General features: G+C 41.5%; 1 protein-coding gene across 1 annotated transcript in view; it reads right to left on the bottom strand.

Annotated features, from left to right (window-relative positions):
• SLC38A1 (solute carrier family 38 member 1) overlaps positions 1-19,285 on the bottom strand; it is a 69,180-nt gene that overhangs the window by 33,577 nt on the left and 16,318 nt on the right. The window contains exons 3-5 of the mRNA XM_032347974.1: positions 16,264-16,478; positions 6,201-6,276; positions 5,802-5,917 (exon numbers count right to left, since the gene is read on the bottom strand). Of these exons, the coding sequence (XP_032203865.1) occupies positions 5,802-5,917; positions 6,201-6,276; positions 16,264-16,385 (314 nt within the window). The 5' untranslated portion in view covers positions 16,386-16,478. The remainder of the gene's footprint in view (positions 1-5,801; positions 5,918-6,200; positions 6,277-16,263; positions 16,479-19,285) is intronic.

The following is a 19,285-nucleotide window of genomic DNA, read 5'->3' on the forward strand; positions in this document are numbered from 1 at the left end:
AGGTACTATATAGTGCTAGTATGTACAAAGCATTACTGGTACTCTGTTCATTTTTCTCTCTCATGCACACACACTCTCTCACACATACTTTCTCACACACATACTCTATTCTCCCTCTGTCACATGTACACACACACACACAATCATAGCAGTCCTATAGGGTTGGCACTAATTAATAAATGTCTTCTTGCATGCCACTTTTCAAAGTGTGTCTTTAGCTATATTATATTTTTATCTTCACAACCAAGTGACATAGAAAATGACAAACGGGACTCAAAAACTACAAAAACTCAAAAAAAGAGCCTCTGGATTTGTAATCAACCAAAATAAAATTTGAAATTATATTGTTTCACAATTATCATTTCAAACGGATGGTTTATAAACTCAGCATTTATAATAAATGATCATATCTTTCGAGGTCTCAGAAGTATCATCAATTACATTCTCCTTTTTCACAGTTTTACACTTAAGAGTTACATTATTAAAATAATAATACTAAAATGTCAGGAAGTTATGAAAAAATATAAAATCTATACAGTTTAATAAACCTCTCATTTACTTACTACTATGAGGAAATAATATGTTCTAAAGATATTCATTTTCTATAAAATGTATGCTTTTAATAGATATCTTTAGAAATGTAACTTTCCTGTTTGGGGCTAGGGTGGGAGTGATGGTAAAGTGAGATAAAAAATAAAACAAACCCCACCATTCTTCCATGCCAAGATTTACTTTGTTTTCCTTTTCTTTTCTTTCCTTGGGAAGGGGAGGGGAAGAAGGAGAAGGGGACGGAGACTCTTAAGCAGGCTCACACCCCCTGCGGAACCCTGTTCCAGGTTCAATCTCGTGACCCTGAGATTGTGACCTAAGCCGAGATCAGGAGTTAGATGCTTAACCCACTGAGCCACCCAGGCACCCTGCCAGTATTTACTTTTGATACCACTTTGGCCATGAAGGAGTTACAGAGGAGCTATGTTAAAAAAAAAAAAAGAGTGACAGAAGAGAGAGTTATAGTGGAAGAGTTTTCAGCATTCACTGCCTTTTCCTTGGATCCCCAATCTTAGGAAAACTGAGTTCAATGGGTGCATTTTACCCTGAGATACTTGTGCCTCAGCATATCCCCAACTTGCTGCCTCAGGGTACAGCCCCATTTTGCCCCCAAAAGAGAACATATACCGTCAGAACAATTGTAAGCTGAAGATTCCCCATTCCCATACTTCCTGTTCCTCAGCTGGAATACAGGGCTTCAGAATTCAGGAAAACACAAAACCTAACTGCATTCTTCCAATGGGGCAGAGTTCACTTAATCCAGCCGAATCAGTTGTGTGTTAAATAGGGATGACAGCCATTATGGTTAGGTCAAAATAAATGAGCCCCAAACTCATCCAAGAAAAAGAATTCACTCCCGCTAGTTTTCAGATGACCCCTGTGACGAGCTCCGCACCCAGCCTCATGGAGACTCGGAGGAGCCTTCCCAGCTGCTTTTCTAAAGAAGCTTGGGCAGGCTTGGACTCTTTTTCCGTGTTGGCTAATATGAGTCTGGAACAGGGCCCTGTACCAGATGAAATACCTTGATCCTGCCAACTGCTTCTTGGCTTTGAGCAGCTGTAGGAGCAGCTGGTTTTACGACACACAGAGTGAGTCCTTGTTCTAAGGTAGGAGAGTGCTGCATTTTGTGAAGAGCCTGTAAGTTTGGGTCTTTACACAGCTACCTTCACAAGCTTTCACCTGATGATTCGGTGTGCGGTGCTTGCTATTCACACATTTTGCAAGTAACCAAATGATTCATAAGAGTTTTATGCAGGGCAGTCTTCCTACAACTGTGTCGAGTTTATCCAATTCTTTGCTTCAGTCAGAAACTGAAGAGTCATGAGACAAGAGATCAATTATCCCTGAATCACTGTAATTAAAAATCAACTGAATTCTAGGAATGGCAGATTGAATATAAGAACTTACTCTTGCTCCCTCCTAAGAAAACTAGAGGAGACAATAAGCACAAAACTTCAGAACTGGAAAGTAGACAAAGCTGAACCTTCAACTGGCAGTGGAGAAAGCCAAGACTCATCCAATTTTCACCACAGAATTCCCAAAAGGCCCTGGTGGCATTACTGCAAGTAGGCAACAGTGGAAAGGATGAGCTAAAATAAAGGGAATCCTCAAGAAATAACTAGGTTCCCCAGACCAGGCACCTATTCTGTGAAGCTGAGGGGTTGCTCCTCTCCTATCTGGCAAAGGACATATATCTGAAGAGACATTCTCTGTAAATTATAAAATTCGGGTCTCTGGGTGAGGGACCCAGCACAACTTGGGTTGGGGGGTGTAGGTACTGCCAGGAAAACTGGGATTGGGTGAACACATGCAACTGAGATATCCACCCCCAAACTGTGACCCCCCAAAAGATGGCGGCAATGCTGAGACCCTCCTGGCAGGTAACTAGAAGATGCTGAGTGATCCCAGCAGCCAAAGAGTAACCAACACTGCTGGTTCCCCAAGTAAAAGGCTGGTGACAATACCTTAAGTGAAACTATTCCCAACAAGCCCCACTCATGTGTGGCAGGCGTAAATTGGCCTTGTTTTCCCCATCCCTTACTTTCGAATATAACAGACAAAGAAGGACCACCTGACATTTCAGGAAAGATCTTAAAATGAAAGATCAAGTTCAAAGCAAACAAACAAAAAATCAACTTGTGCCAGAGGGATACAGTAAGTGGAGTTCAGACTGTTGGAGACTCTAGAGGACAAACGGCCCAGTTTCTTCATCACATAGATTGGCATAGGAGAAAAGAAGAGAGAAATGGGGGAACCTACAGCTTAAAAGAGATTAAAACACGTGTCAGCCAACTGCACTATATGGACCTTATGTGAGTACTGATTTGGAAAATCCAGTTGTTGTTTTGTTAAAGGAGATAAACAGGCAATTCAAATATTGTTTGGATATTTGATGATATTAAGGAACTGTTGATAATTTTTTAAGTGTGACATGTTATGGTTATGTTTTAATAGCGCTTATATTTTAATGAGAAATACACTGAAATATTTATGGGTGAAATGATATTAGAGCTGGGACTTGCTTCCGGACAATCCAGGTGAGGGGGATGATTAAACAAGTAAGGCCATGGGATGAAGGGAAAATGGGAATCTTTTATACTCTTGTTCCCACTTTATTTATCCTTGAAATTTCCCAGAACAGAGAAAAACTATCACTAGAATCCTTAGTGAAAACACTGAAATCATAAAACAAAATAATATAAGAAGGGAACATTCCAAGAATTTTTAAAAGCTCCTGTAAAAAAAAAAAATAATAATAATAACAGAAATAAAGGATTCAGTAAAGAGCTGAGGGAAATTCAGGACATGTCCCAGAAACTACTGTGAAAAATTATAGAAATGAAAATAAAGAATAAAACTGGGAGGACAAGTCCAGAAGTTCCAGAATCTGGGGAGCAGTTCCAGAAACAGAGAAAAGGTAAAAAGAGGAAGGAATTCATTGACACAATAATGTGTATGAAAATATCCCCAAACTGAAGACTATTACCTTTTAAAAGAAAAGGAGGTACCGGCAGCCTGAGATTAGGGCCATGTCAAGACACATCGCTATAAAACTGAAGAACATGCGGGACAAAGAGATTCAACAAATTTCCAGAAACAAAACAGAACAAATACCCAAAACCCTGGCTATATAAAAGAAATCAGGAATCAGGAGGATATGGGACTTCATAACAGAAGAACCTAGAGAGCGATGAAGCAATACCTTCAAAATTCTGAAGGAAAATTATTGCCAATAAAGAGTTCTTTATCTAGCCAAACTGCCAATCCAGGATGCAGGTAAGATAAAAACATTTTGCAGACATGAAGCCCTCGGAAAAAGTTATTTCTGTTCATCCTTTCTCAGCAACAAAAGCAAGGAAGTCAATCCAGAAAAAGGAAGAAATGGAATACGGGAGAAATAGGGGATCTAGGAGAGAAGAGAAGGGAAGGGGATTCCCAGAGAAGGGGGTTCCCAGAATGGTGACAAAGAGAGAATTCAAAATAAAAGTCTGTTCCCTCTGCCTCAGTTCCCTTACCTGTGAAGGCAGGAACTAACACTAGTACCTATCTCAGAGACTTGCAAGGATTCAGCATAAAGACTTAGAATAGTACCTGGTACAAAGTAAGAGCCACAAGAGTTACTGTGGTTACCATCATCAAAGAATTGACTCTTCAACTACTTAACATAGAACTAACTAATACTGTGATAATAAACATAAATACATCAGTGTAAAACACATTTCCGAACCGAACATTTTTCCAGCTTAAGAATAACTGAAAATAGTCACAGAATCATCGGTTTTCAGAGGTTGGCACAGTTCTGAGATTTTTCTAGTATAGTTGCCTTATTTTACAGAGTAGGCAACGGCAGCTCAGAGTGGCTAAGTAACTTGCTTAAGACTACAGAGCCATTCAGAAGAGGAGTTGGGACTACCAGTCGGGTGTCTCCAGTCACTGCTCTGAAAGTCACAAGTGCAGTGACCCTGTGGTAACCTCAGAGGGTCAGAGTTCCACGCATTCCAAAAAAGTCACCATAGAAATATTTTGTCCAATGCCATCCTTTCACCCTAAAACCCGGCACCTGGCTCAAGATATACATAAATAGAAAGACCACACAAAATGATCCACCAGCACAATAGAGAGAAGAGGCTGCCGTTGGGTTTACAGAGTTGGGTGGACAATAAGGAAAAAAAGTCTTGAATTCACTGTCCTAAACAGAGTTTTATTTCTTGGAAAGACCTGTCGAGTGCATTTACATGTAAGAGGAAGAATGTTAATCCCTAGTGCTACTGACCAAAATGGCCCAGCATGGATGGACATCATTGATCCCTGGGTAATGGAATGGGCAGCAGTGTACTTTCATCACAGTTTTCTTTTTTCTTCTTCTTCTTTTTTTTTTTTTTTTAAATTTACAATTTTCTAAGTCTAAAGGAATATACACAATTTGTAGGAGTACTAGCCATTCTGGTCACTGCTTCCAAGGAAATAATGCTCCCATCTCAACGATCCAGTGAGTGAGGCCAATGAGGAACATTGAGTGGAGTCTGTGGTGGGGGAAGGCTGGAGAAGAGAATTTCCTCCTTGCCTCTTCAGGCAAAACACCGCTGAAATTCCCTACAGGTTTGAGAGAGGAATCAGGCTGGGTGAGAATTTTCCTGGTATAAATTCTATGATCTGTTTTCTTGTCGTTCCAACTGAAAACAAGCCCTCTGTACATCTGCAGAAAGTCCCATTTAACAGTGAGAGGAAAAGTTATCTGAAAACAAAATTGCCTATTTTCTTTTAACTAACTCTCAGAGGAAAAGTACATGCTAATTTCTCATCTGTGCTTCTTGGCTATTTATTACAAACAAATTTGAGATTACCTTTGGATATAGTACATGTTCCATTGCAATCCAAATACCAAAGTGGCGAGTGGTTGGATTAGACACCTCCAAATATTTTGACATTTTAGCTGAGATTTAAAGTGACAGAGAATCCAAAAATACCAAAAATCTTGTTTTGAAATTTTTAAATCCTTTTTATAAAGGTTCATTTTGGTGTTTCGGTGGATTAAAAAGATTTTCTCTTTCCCCTTCCTCATAAACATAAGGTGCAACTTGGAAAATCATTTCAATAAACAATGTAAAAGTATGTGCTCATGACTTAACCGAGTTAGTAAAAATATGAAGAGTAAAACTATTTAGAAAAATTTCAAATTTCTTCTATAGATGAGCAGAAACATACAGAAAATACAGTTTTAACACGGTAAGTACAGCAATGTCAACACTCACAGAAAAAGTAGGATTCCGGTGTTTGCCAGGGCAAAGGCGAGTCCCAAAATCCCACTGCCCATAATGGCGTTGCTGAGGTTAAACACAGACATGCCCAAGGAGGTTGTTCCTGGAATCTAAACAAAGAGACAAACAAACATAAGCAAATCAGTCCCCAGGAAAGTTCATCATGCCAAAGTCTTTAAAGTGCTATTAGGAGTCGGTGTGGCAATAAAATTCAAGAAATATTTCCTTAGTGGTCTAGTTATTTTTTAAAATGGGTTTCAGCAGAAGATACACAGGATACCCTGGAGAATATAAGTAGCTATACTTCTGGTATTATGCTACATGAATTAAAAACATCTGTCCCATTTTATGTGATTAAAACAAACAAGCATCCTTTAATATAATGACACTTACATATTCATCACATTTCTTTTTTTCCAAATGGCTGTTAGTGAGACTTCTTCTACTCTCGCGGTCAGAAATAAACTTGCTGTAAAGACATGTATAATAATTTAACTTCACGATAATGATTGAAGTTTCACATTATTACTTATCAAAATATCACACATGAAAAGTTATCAGTCAGTTCCTTAAGCATTTACAGCCCGATTCAACCACCTTTCTGTTTTGTTTTGCCTTTTTTTTTTTTTTTGCCAGAATTCACTGTCTCCACTTTCGTTTTACCAAATAAACTCCAAGCGCTCCAAGGGACAGATACTTTGTTTTTCTACTCCTCACTCTACTTAGTAGAAACCATTGCTAATAGCAGGTGCTCATCTACAGATGAAAGTCAACCATCATAAATCAAAAAGAATAATCTCAAATTATTTCAGTACTGATGGATTAAAACACTAAATGCAATGGAAGTTAACTTTTACATAGAATTTTCTCTCACCGACAATTCGATAATGTCAAGGATACTATAAAGGGGGAATTTAAAAGAATCCTGGAAACAGGCCTCCTTCTGAGCTCACATTCCTGGCATGCAAACTTAGTAAATAAAGCATTCCCTCTCTGCTGCAAAAAAGAAAATAACTCTTTCCCCATCAGACCTTCCTTCAGCAACTGCTATCTGCAAGCCAGCAGGCCAGGTGATGAGGGAGGCACGGGGATGGGTAGTAAGTGATGCTGACACCAGGCCAACACGAGGCTATAGGAATTCAGGCTGGGAGATCATGGTGGGGGAAGGCAGAGCATGTAGTCCACGATGAGGGGCAGAGCTATAGGGCTTTAAGAAAGTGTGGCATTTAGAACTTGAGCTCAAATCCTCACTAGCTCTGAGGCACAAGGCATCCTGTCTCGGACTTCTCATCTGTGAAATGGGAGTAACACTATTTATATTATCTCGTAGCATTACTGGGAGAATTAAAGAAGAGACCACGTGTAAAGCATCGGTACAGCTCCAGGCACAGAGTAACAGCACTAGATGTTAGTCACTCCTCTGCATGGGGGAGGTGGGACCGAGGTTGGGATGGGAAAGAGTCAGAAAGGCTGCGTAAAGTAGATACAGACACAGAAGTTGGAATCCAGAAACCTCAAAGAACCATCAAATGTATTAACGATTAATAGGAGACGGTTATGGGCTAAATTCCCAATTAAAAAAAAAGTTCCTAAAATCTTTAAAAACAAAAAACTTCAATTAAAAAAAAAAAAAAAGGAAGGGGGGATGTGCCTGGGTGGCTCAGTTGGTTAAGCGTCTGCCTTCGGCTCCGGTCATGATCCTGGGTTCCGTCCTGGGATTGAGCCCCATGTTGGGCTCCCTGCTTAGTGGGGAGCCTGCTTCTCCCTCTCCCTCTGCTGCTCCCCCCTGCTTGTACTCTCTCTCTGTCAAATAAATAAATAAAATCTAAAAAAAAAAAAAAAAAAAAAACACCACAAACTAAAAAAAAAAAAAATTCCCATGGCACCTGCGTGGTTCAGTTGGTTGAGTGTCCAACTCTTGATCTCCTCTGCATTGACTTCCACATTGGGTGTGGAGCCTAGTTAAAAAAAAAAAAAAAAAAATCCCAGGGTGCCTGGGTGGCTCAATCAGTTAAGCGTCTGCCTTCAGCTCAGGCCATGATCCCAGGACCCTGGGATTAAGACCCTCATTGAGCCCCTTGTAGGGCTCCCTGCTCAACGTGGAGTCTGCTGCTCCCTCTCCCTCTGCCCCTCCCCTAGCCTGCTGTGCTCTCTCTCTCTCTCTCAAATAAATAAATAAATCTTTAAAAGAAATCCCCACTAACGAAACAGGTGTTATTGTCAAAGAAGAGTCCATAGGTAAACCGCTGTATGGATTAGTAAGACACATTAGGGATGCTTTTCAGTTATTCCTTTGAAAATTTAATTGCCCAGTTTTGGGAAGAACTAGTCACAGTGAATTTTTCACTAATAAATGTAAAACCACTTGAACTGGACTATTTTAAAGAAGCAGATATCTTTAAACTGTACGTTACATTTTCATATGGTGTTCTGAATGATGCTGTATTTCACAATAAGACGTTTTTAAATAAAAGATACATCTCATCAAAGTTGGTTTAATTTAGCTACCTTTTTCGTCTTTCATCAAGGGGTCTGGCTTCTCACTGGCTTTACTTCTCCAAGTTCGCCTTCTTTTGCCAGGATAAACTAAAGACAGGCGGTATACATACTCCGAACTTGCCCTGGGGCCATCACCTCATATAAGCCGCGCGATCTGCGGCTTACCCCTTCGGCATCTGCCTGTGCCTGCCACCTGTCTAGCAAGAGGGTGAAACGGAGTAGAAGGCAACCTCGGTCCCCGGAAATGCAGGAGAGACTGTGCCAGCTAAAACCACAGCAGGGAGGTCTGGCTGTGCAAAAGGGAGTAGAGATGAGGAATCCAGAAAAGGAAAAGCCTTGATATTGGTGGGATCAGCCAGAGGGAACTTAAAGGCAGAGGCCTGAGAAATACTACTGCAGGTTCTTAGCAAGAGAATGACCTAGGGAAACCAGTATCTTTGGAGACCAACCTGGCAGTGGTAGTGTTGCTGTTGCTATTAATGATTGGTATGACCCTTCTTTTGCCTTTAACATTTGTTTACGATTTTATGTATTTATTTGAAAAAGAGAGAGAATGAGTGGGGAGGGGCAGAATGAGAGGGAGAGGGTCAAGCGGACTCCCTGCTGAGCACAGAGCCCAGCACAGGGTTCCATCCCAGGACACCAAATTTGGGCACTTAACCAACTGAGTCACCCAGGTGCCCTGCCCTTATTTTAAATCTTTACACAGAATTGAGGTTTACAGATCTGGCCGAAGAGGGGCAAGGAAAAGCTGTCTTCCTTTTCGCACAGACAGCCCCCTAAAAAATGTGGGCACTGGACTTGCCAGGATGAAAAGGACTTGAATTTAGTGTTGCTATTAAATAAAAAAAGACTGTATTTAATCAGGATAACTTTAACAGCCAACTGAAGTCCGACCAAATCTTTATCCACAATGTTCCCCATTTGCCCTTCTTGTGGAGGGACTTGTTTTGCAAAAAGCATTTCCATTATTTTAAATCAAGAGAAAACGTGTTCAAAGAAACTAAACAGAACGCCAATACTCTGCCTGTTAGGGCAGATCTACGTTCCAGCCCGGCTGCGTGTTTCAGAGTCCATGGCGGAGGACTGGTGGGCAGAGAAGAATGGGACGCAGGCACTGTGACCCCGGGGGCATTTACTAGGGTCAAACATTGTACCATGGAAAGGGATAAAGAATAGTCTCCGCGTGATTGCCAGGGCTTTCCTGCAGAATTTCTGCAGGATGAGAATAATGAACGTGACTTGCAAAGCTGTGGTAATAAGTAACCATTAAAAAGCATATTAAAAAACACAGTGTGTCAAATGCCTCTGTGATTCTGCCTCTTCCGGGGTGCTTTCTGCAGCCTGGCTTAATCGGTTTTCCCCTAAATCTTCACTGGCTCCCCCACAGACAAAGATTCAAGTAGGGATCCCTTACCCTGCAATTTCAAGTACTGCTTAACTTAAGGTTGTCTCAACGTCCCAATGTTAGCTCCCACTGCTCTGCAAAATGATCTTCGTTTTGGTGAGGATGAGACAAGCCAGGCCAGGATATTCTGCGCTTCACCCCAGACCTTGACTACTACCAGCCTACTCTGCTGCCCAGAGCCTTTCCAGTAATGCCAAGGGTGGATGCACACATATTTTAATGTGTTATATGTATTACATACTGTTTTCTTACAGTAAAGCAAGCTAGAGAAAAGAAAATGTTATTAAGAAAGTCACGAGGGGGACACCTGGGTGGCTCAGTGGGTTAAAGCTTCTGCCTTTGGCTCAGGTCATGATCCCGGAGTCCTGGGATCAAGCCCGGCATCCAGCTCTCTGCTCAGCGGGGAGCCTGCTTCCTCCTCTCTCTCTCTCTGCCTACTTGTGATCTCTGTCAGTGAAATAAATAAATAAAATCTTAAAAAAAAAAAAAGTCACGAGGAAGATAAAATACATTTACAGTACTGTCCTGTATTTACTTCAAAAAAAAAAAAAAAAAAAACTGGACTTGGGCAGTTCAAGCCCGTGTTGTTCAAGGACCAGCTATAGTAGGAATCCACTCCTGCCTCTCAGGAGACCCTCCATCCTGCTCTCAGCCAGGGGCATCCTGCCAGTTCAAAGCCTTCATCTTCCATGGTCTTCTTATGCTCCCACCTTAAATGGAGTTTTCGGACTCTGACCTATTTACTATTTTTCTGCGTCACAAGGTCATTTTGCATCCTGAGTGGTAAAGTGATGCCCGCACTCCCTCTTCTTCCTATATGTCCCTACTCATGCACCCGCAACTCAGAGGACCCTATTAACCTGAATATGCATCTTCTTTTTAAGAAGTATGGAGTTGCTTAGGCTGCAAGGAAATCTAGCTCAGTAAGAATGAAGTCCTTAAAGAAAGCATCTTTATTCTCTTTATGTTGTTCCAAATTTTCCTTCTCTTAGTCTTTGTATCTCTGCTTTGCATTTCCATAAACTTTTTTTTTTTAACAAATAAGACCAATGTCTTTTGTGAAAAGTCCATTCAAAATAACTAGGTTGTGCGACTTATTACAAGTTTCCATTATCTCACCATTTAAAAGGTGCAATTCCATGCTAAAAAGCATTGACCTCTGGCAAAGAAATTGAAATAAAATTTCTCTTTATTGACTAAAAAAATGGGCTGTGGGCAAAGGTGCCTTTGACATGTGGTCTTAAATGATAAAAGTGTTATAAAAAAAGAGTTTCAGGTCAGTCCGTACCTATGAAGCAGAATTCAACCAACTCTTAGGTAGCCAATTGTTCTGTGCACAAAACAAAACAAAACCTACAGTGGCTGTCGTGATGACCTTCAACAGACAAAGCCTTGGAAAGGATGTAGGCGTTACGCTAAGATAGTGTGAAAGGAGGCGAGAAATATAGAACAGTTATTTAAAACCAAAAATAAATCAACAACAACAATCCAATTAAGGATGGGTTGTATGATAGGAGAATAATCTTCCTATTATAATCTCTACCAATCAGGTTCTTACTAGATTACAGTGTTTCATTTGAGGATTCATAACACAAAAGACACGAGTGCTTGAACTTGAATGACCTTTGTTCATTCTTTCCCTGAAATCCTAACACTCTACTAAAAAGGAAAAGAGAATAAGAGGAAAGAAGCCGTAATGAGGAGATTGGAAAACATGAAAGAATGAAAGAAATGGAAGGCATCTGAAGAGAAGACTGATTCAGGTGGCCAACAGATATGTGAAAAGGTGCTCAACATCACTCATCGTCAGGGAAATGCAAATCCAAACCACAATCAGATACCACTTCACACCTGTCAGAATAACTAACATCAAAAACACAAGAAACAGTAAGTGCTGGTGAAGATGTAGGGGTAAAGGAACTCTTGTGCACTATTGATAGGAATGCAAACTGATGCAGCTACTCTGGGAAACAGTCTAGAGGTCCCTCAAAAAATTAAAAATAAGATTACCATATGATCCAGTAATCCTACTACTTGGTATTTACCCAAAGAGTAACAAAAACACTAATGTGAAAAGATACATGCACCCCTATGTTTATTGCAGCATTATTTGCAAGGGCCAAATTACAGAAGGAGCCCAAGCGTCCATACACAGGTGAATGGATAAAGAAGACAAGGTACATACATACAATGGAATATTACTCAGCCACAAAAAAGAATGAACTTGTCATTTGCAATAACATGGTGGACCTAGGGTGTATTATGCCAAGTACAATGTCAGTCAGAGAAAGACAAATACTGTACGATTTTATTCATATGTAGAATTTAAGAAACAAAACAAGTGAATAAAGGAATGAAGAGACAAAAAACATAATCTTAAATATAGAGAACCAACTGATGGTTATCAGAGTAGGCAGGGCTGGAGGAATGGAGTAAATAGGTGAAGGAGATTCAGAGTGCACTTATCTTGATGAGCACTGAGTAATGTATGGAACTGCTGAATCACTATATTGCATACCTGAAATTAATATAACATTGTATGCTAACTATACTTGAATTTAAAAAAAAATTTTTTTTTTAAACAAAGAGAAGACTGGGAAGTAAACAAAGCCTTAGTTGATGGGTAAACTCTACTGAAAAGAAAACAGACTTTATTTGGAACAGGAGCTATTAAAGCAAGGAAGTACTTTTCTAACATGAAAACTGAACATAGGAAGAAATAGTGGAAATTCCTTCCTTAATGTGTAGAAAAGATATTACATTTTCAAGGGCCCTTCCAAGTAATACAAATTTAGGACATAAATTCTGAAAGCTATAGAGGGACCAAAACAAGCAAACAGAGGCTGGTGAGGGTGTAGTGACAAGAGCTGCCCCAGATCCTTTCAAGAAAAATTTTAATTGAAAGACTCTCAAATTTTGTTAGATACTTCTGGGGTCATAACAGCACTACCTCTGCAGAGTTGAGAACAACAGTAGACAATATACATGAATATTTGCATGGATACAGCTAGGATAATCTACTAATGTTTCAACAACTTTAATATTTCAGCTGCTTTAAAGTAACAATAACCAGCAACCATCCGAAAGCTAAATCGATATTGTTATTCCTTGGGGTGGAGAACAGAGAAGTGCTTCCCAAAGAAAGAGGGTTGCCCTATAATTGATAGAGACTTTTCTACTTTTTTACTAAAAGGGTTACTATTGCCAGACCCTCTGCCGAGTACTTTACATGGATTTTTTCATCTCTTTTCACAATACTTACACTTGGTATCGTATACCATGTACTATTATTAGCTCCATTTTAAAGAAATTAAGTAACGTGACCAAAGTTACATTGTTAAAAACTAAACTGCTGAGCCAGGATTTGAACCTGAGCTGGCTGGAGGCAGAGCCTGAATTCTTAACCTACAAACAGCAGATGAGTATTGCATTTACTATTCCCCAACAATCCCATGAAGTCAATTATTATTATTATCCCTGTCTCACAGGGATAGAACTAAGGCTCAAAGCACGAGATCACAGAAGTGATCGAGCTAGGATTCAGTTCAAATTTAAGTCTAAACCGTGCACTAATGGTTCCGTGTGTGTGTGTCTCTTTTTCTCATTTAACAAATATTTTGTAACATCCATCCTGTCCCAGGCACTCTTATCATATCATTACAAGGTATAAGAGATATAAAGATGATTAAGACGTCTCTTTCTGCCAAGAAGCTCATATCTAGAAAAAGAGCCTAGAGCTTGCTACTCTGAAGTGTGGTGCCCGGAGCGACTATATGGGCATCACCTAGGAACTGGCTGGAAATCAGAATCTCAGGCCCCGTCCCAGACCTCCCAAACCAGAATCTGCATTTTCACAAGGTTTCCAGGCATTTTGCGTGCACGTTAAAATGTCAGCAGTGCAGGCCTAGTGGACATTTTGAAAGGTTTTCCTGTTTCAAGTATAGATTTCCATGACTACAACCCAAAAATTAGGGCATGAAGTAAAACAACTGAACTGGAATAAGGGCAGGAGTCCTAATACCCACATGGCTCTACTCTATTTTTAACTAAACTTAAAAAGATGATTCTGAGAGTATCCTAGTGGGGAGTTTCCAGGCAAAGCTATCTGTTACATGCCAGGTAAGCAAAGATCAATATTTGCTTTCAACAGTCCCTCTGGCTTCCTAAAAAGAGACACTGTGATCTAAAAGTTCACTGCTCTGGCAGAAGGCTCCTCCTAGATTCCCATAATTGAGCCTGCTTCCCTCGCCCCCATGTGAAAAAGCTACAAGAAGAGGGAGAGGTATTTAGGTGTAGCTTCTGCAGGAACCATGATGGGGGTCTTTTTTTTGGTCTTTTCCATTTGCCTGTTTTGGCTTCATGTTGTCACATGCTGTTTTTAATTTGAATTGTCCTAGAGCCAGAAAGGAAGCAAGATTCATGAACTGTGTCAGGCAAAGAGCTGCATCACACTGTATTTGCAGGAGCAAAACCCGATTCCACAAAGCAAGTGGTCAACACCCGCCAGCACTCCCGCTGTCCCCACTTACTGCCTTAGTCACAGTCTGGGAGGAAGTGAGATCAGCCAGGCAAGGTGCCCAAGCCACAGGCAAGAATGGGTGCTTCCAGCTATTACAAGCTGTAATCTCTTCAAAAGCCAACCATTCTTAGTTTAGTAAGTACAACTTTTAAAGATCAAGTTCAGATTCTGAACGGAATAGTATAATGACTCATTTTAAGGTTCTCAAAGGTTTGCACTGCTTCAGGAATGAAGCTCTATTATACAACCAAAATGTCCTACTTGTGAAATGGTTAGACTCCCATCCCCTGTTAGGTGGAGGTCAGCAGTGACTGTAGAACACTCTGGGTGTACAGAGCTTAAGATAGCACTGGTATTTTAATAAAATTGGTAAAGACTCTTGGGGCGCCTGGGTGGCTCAGTGGGTTAAGCCTCTGCCTTCAGCTCAGGTCATGATCTCAGGGTCCTGGGATCAAGTCCCGCATGGGGCTCTCTGCTCAGCAGGGAGCCTGCTTCCCTTCCTCTCTCTCCGCCTGCCTCTCTGCTTACTTGTGATCTCTCTCTGTCAAATGAATAAATAAAATCTTTAAAAAAAAAAAAAGACTCTTTTTTTCATCCATGTCCCAAGATTATAGTTGGAGGCAGCAGAATAGAGCAGAAAGACAGGCATTTCTGACAGACCTGTGTGTACCCTTGGGCAAGTCATTTCATTTCTGAGCCTCAGCTTCCTTATTTGTAACATGCATTTTTAAATTTTCCTTATTTGCATAAGAAAGCTTTGCAAGTCATAAGGAAAAAATGTCAATAAATGTAAAAACACCTGACATTCAAGAAATGGAATTTACTATTGATAATTACTCAGAAAGGGTGCAAGAAGCATATTTTGGGTCCAACCATAAGACATATCCCAACACAGTGAATGGATGATAATGAGGAAGTGTCTGGGTGGCACACTTCACCTCTAAGAACATTTAAGGAAGGGAAAAGGGAGGAGAAGAGGCAGGGCTGGAACTTGAGTTCATGAATGACGGCCCCGAGTCCTCTGCTGGACTTCCAACTGCACACCACAGCAGAAAGGAGAGCAGACTTGCAGAAATAATTTCCACAAAGGTATCTGGTTAGCTGACATATGTTTCCCAATTTCCTTCTGACCAGCCCCAAATGTGTACATTGCTGCTGTTCTCCTAAGCGGTGGTATCTACTGCTATCTACTCCACTCTCTTCCCCTGGCCTTTTAGAAGGCTACATGCTTTCCACAAACCACATCACCAAGTCCCAACCGGGAGAACTTCCTGTGAAATGACCCCTATGTCTGGCTACAAAATCCACATGTCAGAGAATGCCCCAGATCACTTAAAAAAAAAAAAAAAAAGGTTATTGTCCCTACTCTTCTAACTAAGAAACACAGGACCCAAGTGTTGCAAGGACCTGCTGAGGTCACAGCTGGGGCCAAGAGCTTCACGGGCACACTTTTGCCACCTGCCTCCCACCTGCCTCCTCCCACTCATGCTATCTTTCCTTTCTGTTTCATGTACTAAGTCTCTACTACAGTTTCTCAAGAGAGCTACTGGGCCCCAACTCTAGTGATTACGATTTAAAATCTGTGTTATAAATGATGATTATAATGCTGTATTTGTAGTTTTGAAATGGGATCATTGGCAAAGGGGGTGTTGACTGTTGGTGGGTGACAATGTATGTGAGGGCAGATGATGCCTGCTCATGTACACATTCAGCAGCGAAGTTCCAGCAGTCCGTCCGATTCACAAGCACAGAGCTTTTGAAAAGGTAGGGCTGGTTGGGGTCCATCGAATTTATATATTTTTATTAGACTCGATTGAAAGATTTGAAAGGATGAATAAATTACTTTCCTATTTGCTTCCTCTGCTATTGCAGACCGGGCCCAACAGATGTCACATAAGAAATTCAAATTACGTCTTCAAATGGAGCATAACTTTAGTAATGAATAATTCAGGAGAATAACCGAAAACCAGAATAATATTTGAGAGACATTTCTTTCATGGACTTGAAAGTGTTAGCGCAAAAATACTTACCTATTTATTTGACCATTTTCTACTTCAGTGAAATCATTGGAATCGTTGCTAATGTTATCGTCCTCGGGCACTGTCATGTTCTGCAACTCCGTTAATTCGAGTCCACTTTTGAAATGCATCATGTTTACAAAGTATCCGGAGTCAAAAAAATTCGTCCAAGTTCTGTTCTGAGTGTATTAAAAACGGATAGCAGCAAAAATATAAGCTTGACAGACCTAGAAAACAACACAACAAAAACTACTTAAAGATACGACTATCACCACCAATGAAAGATAAACCATTACAAGTAAACAAAGTTAACAGAGTTAACTTCCTGATAACTTGCCCATTTTGCCATCCAATGCATTAAGGCCATCTTTGTATATCAAGTTATGGAGGCTTATCTCTCTTTTTTTTTTTTAATTTTATTTATTTATTTATTTGACAGAGAGAGAGAGGAACAGCAAGAGAGGGAACACAAGCAGAGGAAGTAGGAGAGGGAATGTAGGCTTCCTACTGGGCAGGGAGCCCGATGTAGGGCTCGATCCCAGGACCCTGGGATCATGACCTGAGCCTAAGGGAGATACTTAACGACTGAGCCACCCAGGCTACCCTGGAAGCTCCTTTCTAAATTTTATGCCTGTCATAAATCTCTCTCCATTTTAACTACAAAAGGAGTCCTGTCCCATCCTCTTTGTGTGCATGTTAACAGAAATCAACATCAACAGTGGCCAATACAGATGCCTTTAATGGAACAGTGCATTTAAAATGAAAGTGATGCCGTTATTTTAATGCACCTGATCCCAGGACGCACACAGAGTGGGTACGGACTACACAGACACAAAAGCACCTCAGATTTAGCAAGCCCAGTTTAATAAAAAATGTGGATCCCCAATAAATGGCATCATACGGGATCAACGATGCAACCTGGGGGGGGAGGGGTCAAGCAGCAAAGGACAAATCTGTGGTTTGAAATTTAGCAAACACTTTATCCATCAACTGCAAGAGATTAAATCAATCTCTTCAGTGAAATCACTCTGTGTCAGGGAATTAGGGAATTAAAAACTCATACTCGGGGGATTTAGGTTAATCCACCTAAAACTATATTTCCTCTCCAGAAAGGAAGACTCGCAGAGTTCACAGTCTCTCCCACGTGGATGACAGGGACATACATTTCCATGGTATAGAAGGGGGGAAGAGCTTCGGACTCAAAGCATCACAAATTAAGAAACAGGTGGCCACCAAGACGAGCTAGACACAACTTGAAAAGCAGGGCCTGTGTAGGTGGAGGAGCTCCCAAGGGGTCATCTCAGTGAGGGCCGTGGAATGAGGCAGAACGCCAGTAAGCTTGTTCTTCTTTCACCTCCCAATGGCAAACCCCTTTGAATGGTACTTTGTCTGATCCTCAATTCCATAAGCTGCCTACAGCCTAGTGAAGAATCCAAACTCTGATGTGGGGGCGCCTGAGTGGCTCAGTGGGTTAAGCCTCTGCCTTCGGCTCAGGTCATGGTCTCAGGGTCCTGGAATCGAGCCCCACATTGGGCTCTCTGCTCAGCGGGGAGCCTGCTTCCCGCTCTCTCTCTCTCTCTGCCTGCCTCTCTGACTACTTGTGAGCTCTCTCTCTCTCTGTCAAATGAATAAATAAAATCTTTAAAAAACAAACAAACAAACAAAAAGAAACTCTGATGTGCCCAGCTAAGCACCCTAGTATATCCCAAGAAGCACTGTGCTCATGGATAGGCCAGACCCATAGGCCACACCTTAGAGTGATAATTTTTTAGAACTTTCTTCCTCTCTTTCCCACAACAGGCCATACTGTACTCCTTTTTGTTCATACAGACTCCTATCTAGCACGAAATCCCCCTGCTTCCAGGATCCTTTACAAATTCCAACAGGGAGATTCCGCCAGTGCCGGAGACCTCTGTTCGTGTCCTCCCCCTGTGCTTGTCCTCTGGACTCTGGACCCTCAAATGAGGGGATGGGGAAAACCCTAGAACCCTGGTACGGGTGGGAAATCCTGGAGACAAAGACAATTACAGTACATTTGAAGCCTGCGGCCCTAAGTGTGCTAGAGACGACCCCTGCCATCTGGGGCCAGGGTAAATGGGCCCTGAAGTGAGGGCCTAGAGCTCCCGACACACCCTCAGAGAGAGGGGGACAACTCTGTCCCCTGCTCATGAAGACATTCTCACTGCCCACTGGGAAAGGTGGGAAGAAAGAGAAGAGAAGAGAGGAGAGAAAGAGAAAAGAAAAAAGAGAGAGAAAAGGAAAGGGAAAGAAGGAAGAAAGAGGGAGAGGAGGAGGCGGGGGGTGCGCGGAAAGAAGGGAAAGAGAGAGAAAGGGAGGATGGAAGGAAGCAAGAGAGCAAGCAAGTAAGAAAGGAAGTACTTCCTAATACCTCAGGTTCTGGGAGACTCACCTTCCTACTGGGCAGGGCCTCTCCTGGACAGCAGGAAGCCAGGGCAGAGAGAGACGAGCCTCGCGTCTCCTGGGCAAAGGCACACCTGGTGGCTCGGGGCTGATTGTTCTAGGCAGGAGGCTGGTCCAGGCTAGCAACCTGGCCATCGCTAATTGTTCTCAGTGCCTTCCCACAGCAGCAGTGTTTACAACCTGGCTTTACTTGACCCAAGCTGCAGTGTGCTAACACGCACTCTTACATGTTGGCCGCCTTAATGAAAGCTGCCCAGATGGGCTCGACTGGGTAATGCCCAGCAGTCTTGCCACACTGGCTCTCTCCCGTACAGCTTCCTCGGAGTCTGAAGTGATCCTACAGGGCTGGTGGGATTCAGTGGATGGTGTTTGCGGTTTGGGCTGTGTCCTTTCCTCTCTACAGACTGGTAGGAAATAGGACACGAGACAAAAATTTTCTGAGGAGAGGAAAAGTAGACTAATCATAGATCTAGAATCCACTGTTTGAATTTAAACTTTTGTATCAATATATATGTGTGTGTACAAGTTCTATAGTAATTTAAATAAATGGCAAAAAGGCAAAAGCATAAAAAGAACCAGAGGACATCCTCGCCACTAAAATTATGTCAGTATT

Source organism: Mustela erminea, chromosome 6 (assembly GCF_009829155.1).
Source record: "Mustela erminea isolate mMusErm1 chromosome 6, mMusErm1.Pri, whole genome shotgun sequence".
NCBI classification, from domain to species: Eukaryota; Metazoa; Chordata; class Mammalia; order Carnivora; family Mustelidae; genus Mustela; species Mustela erminea.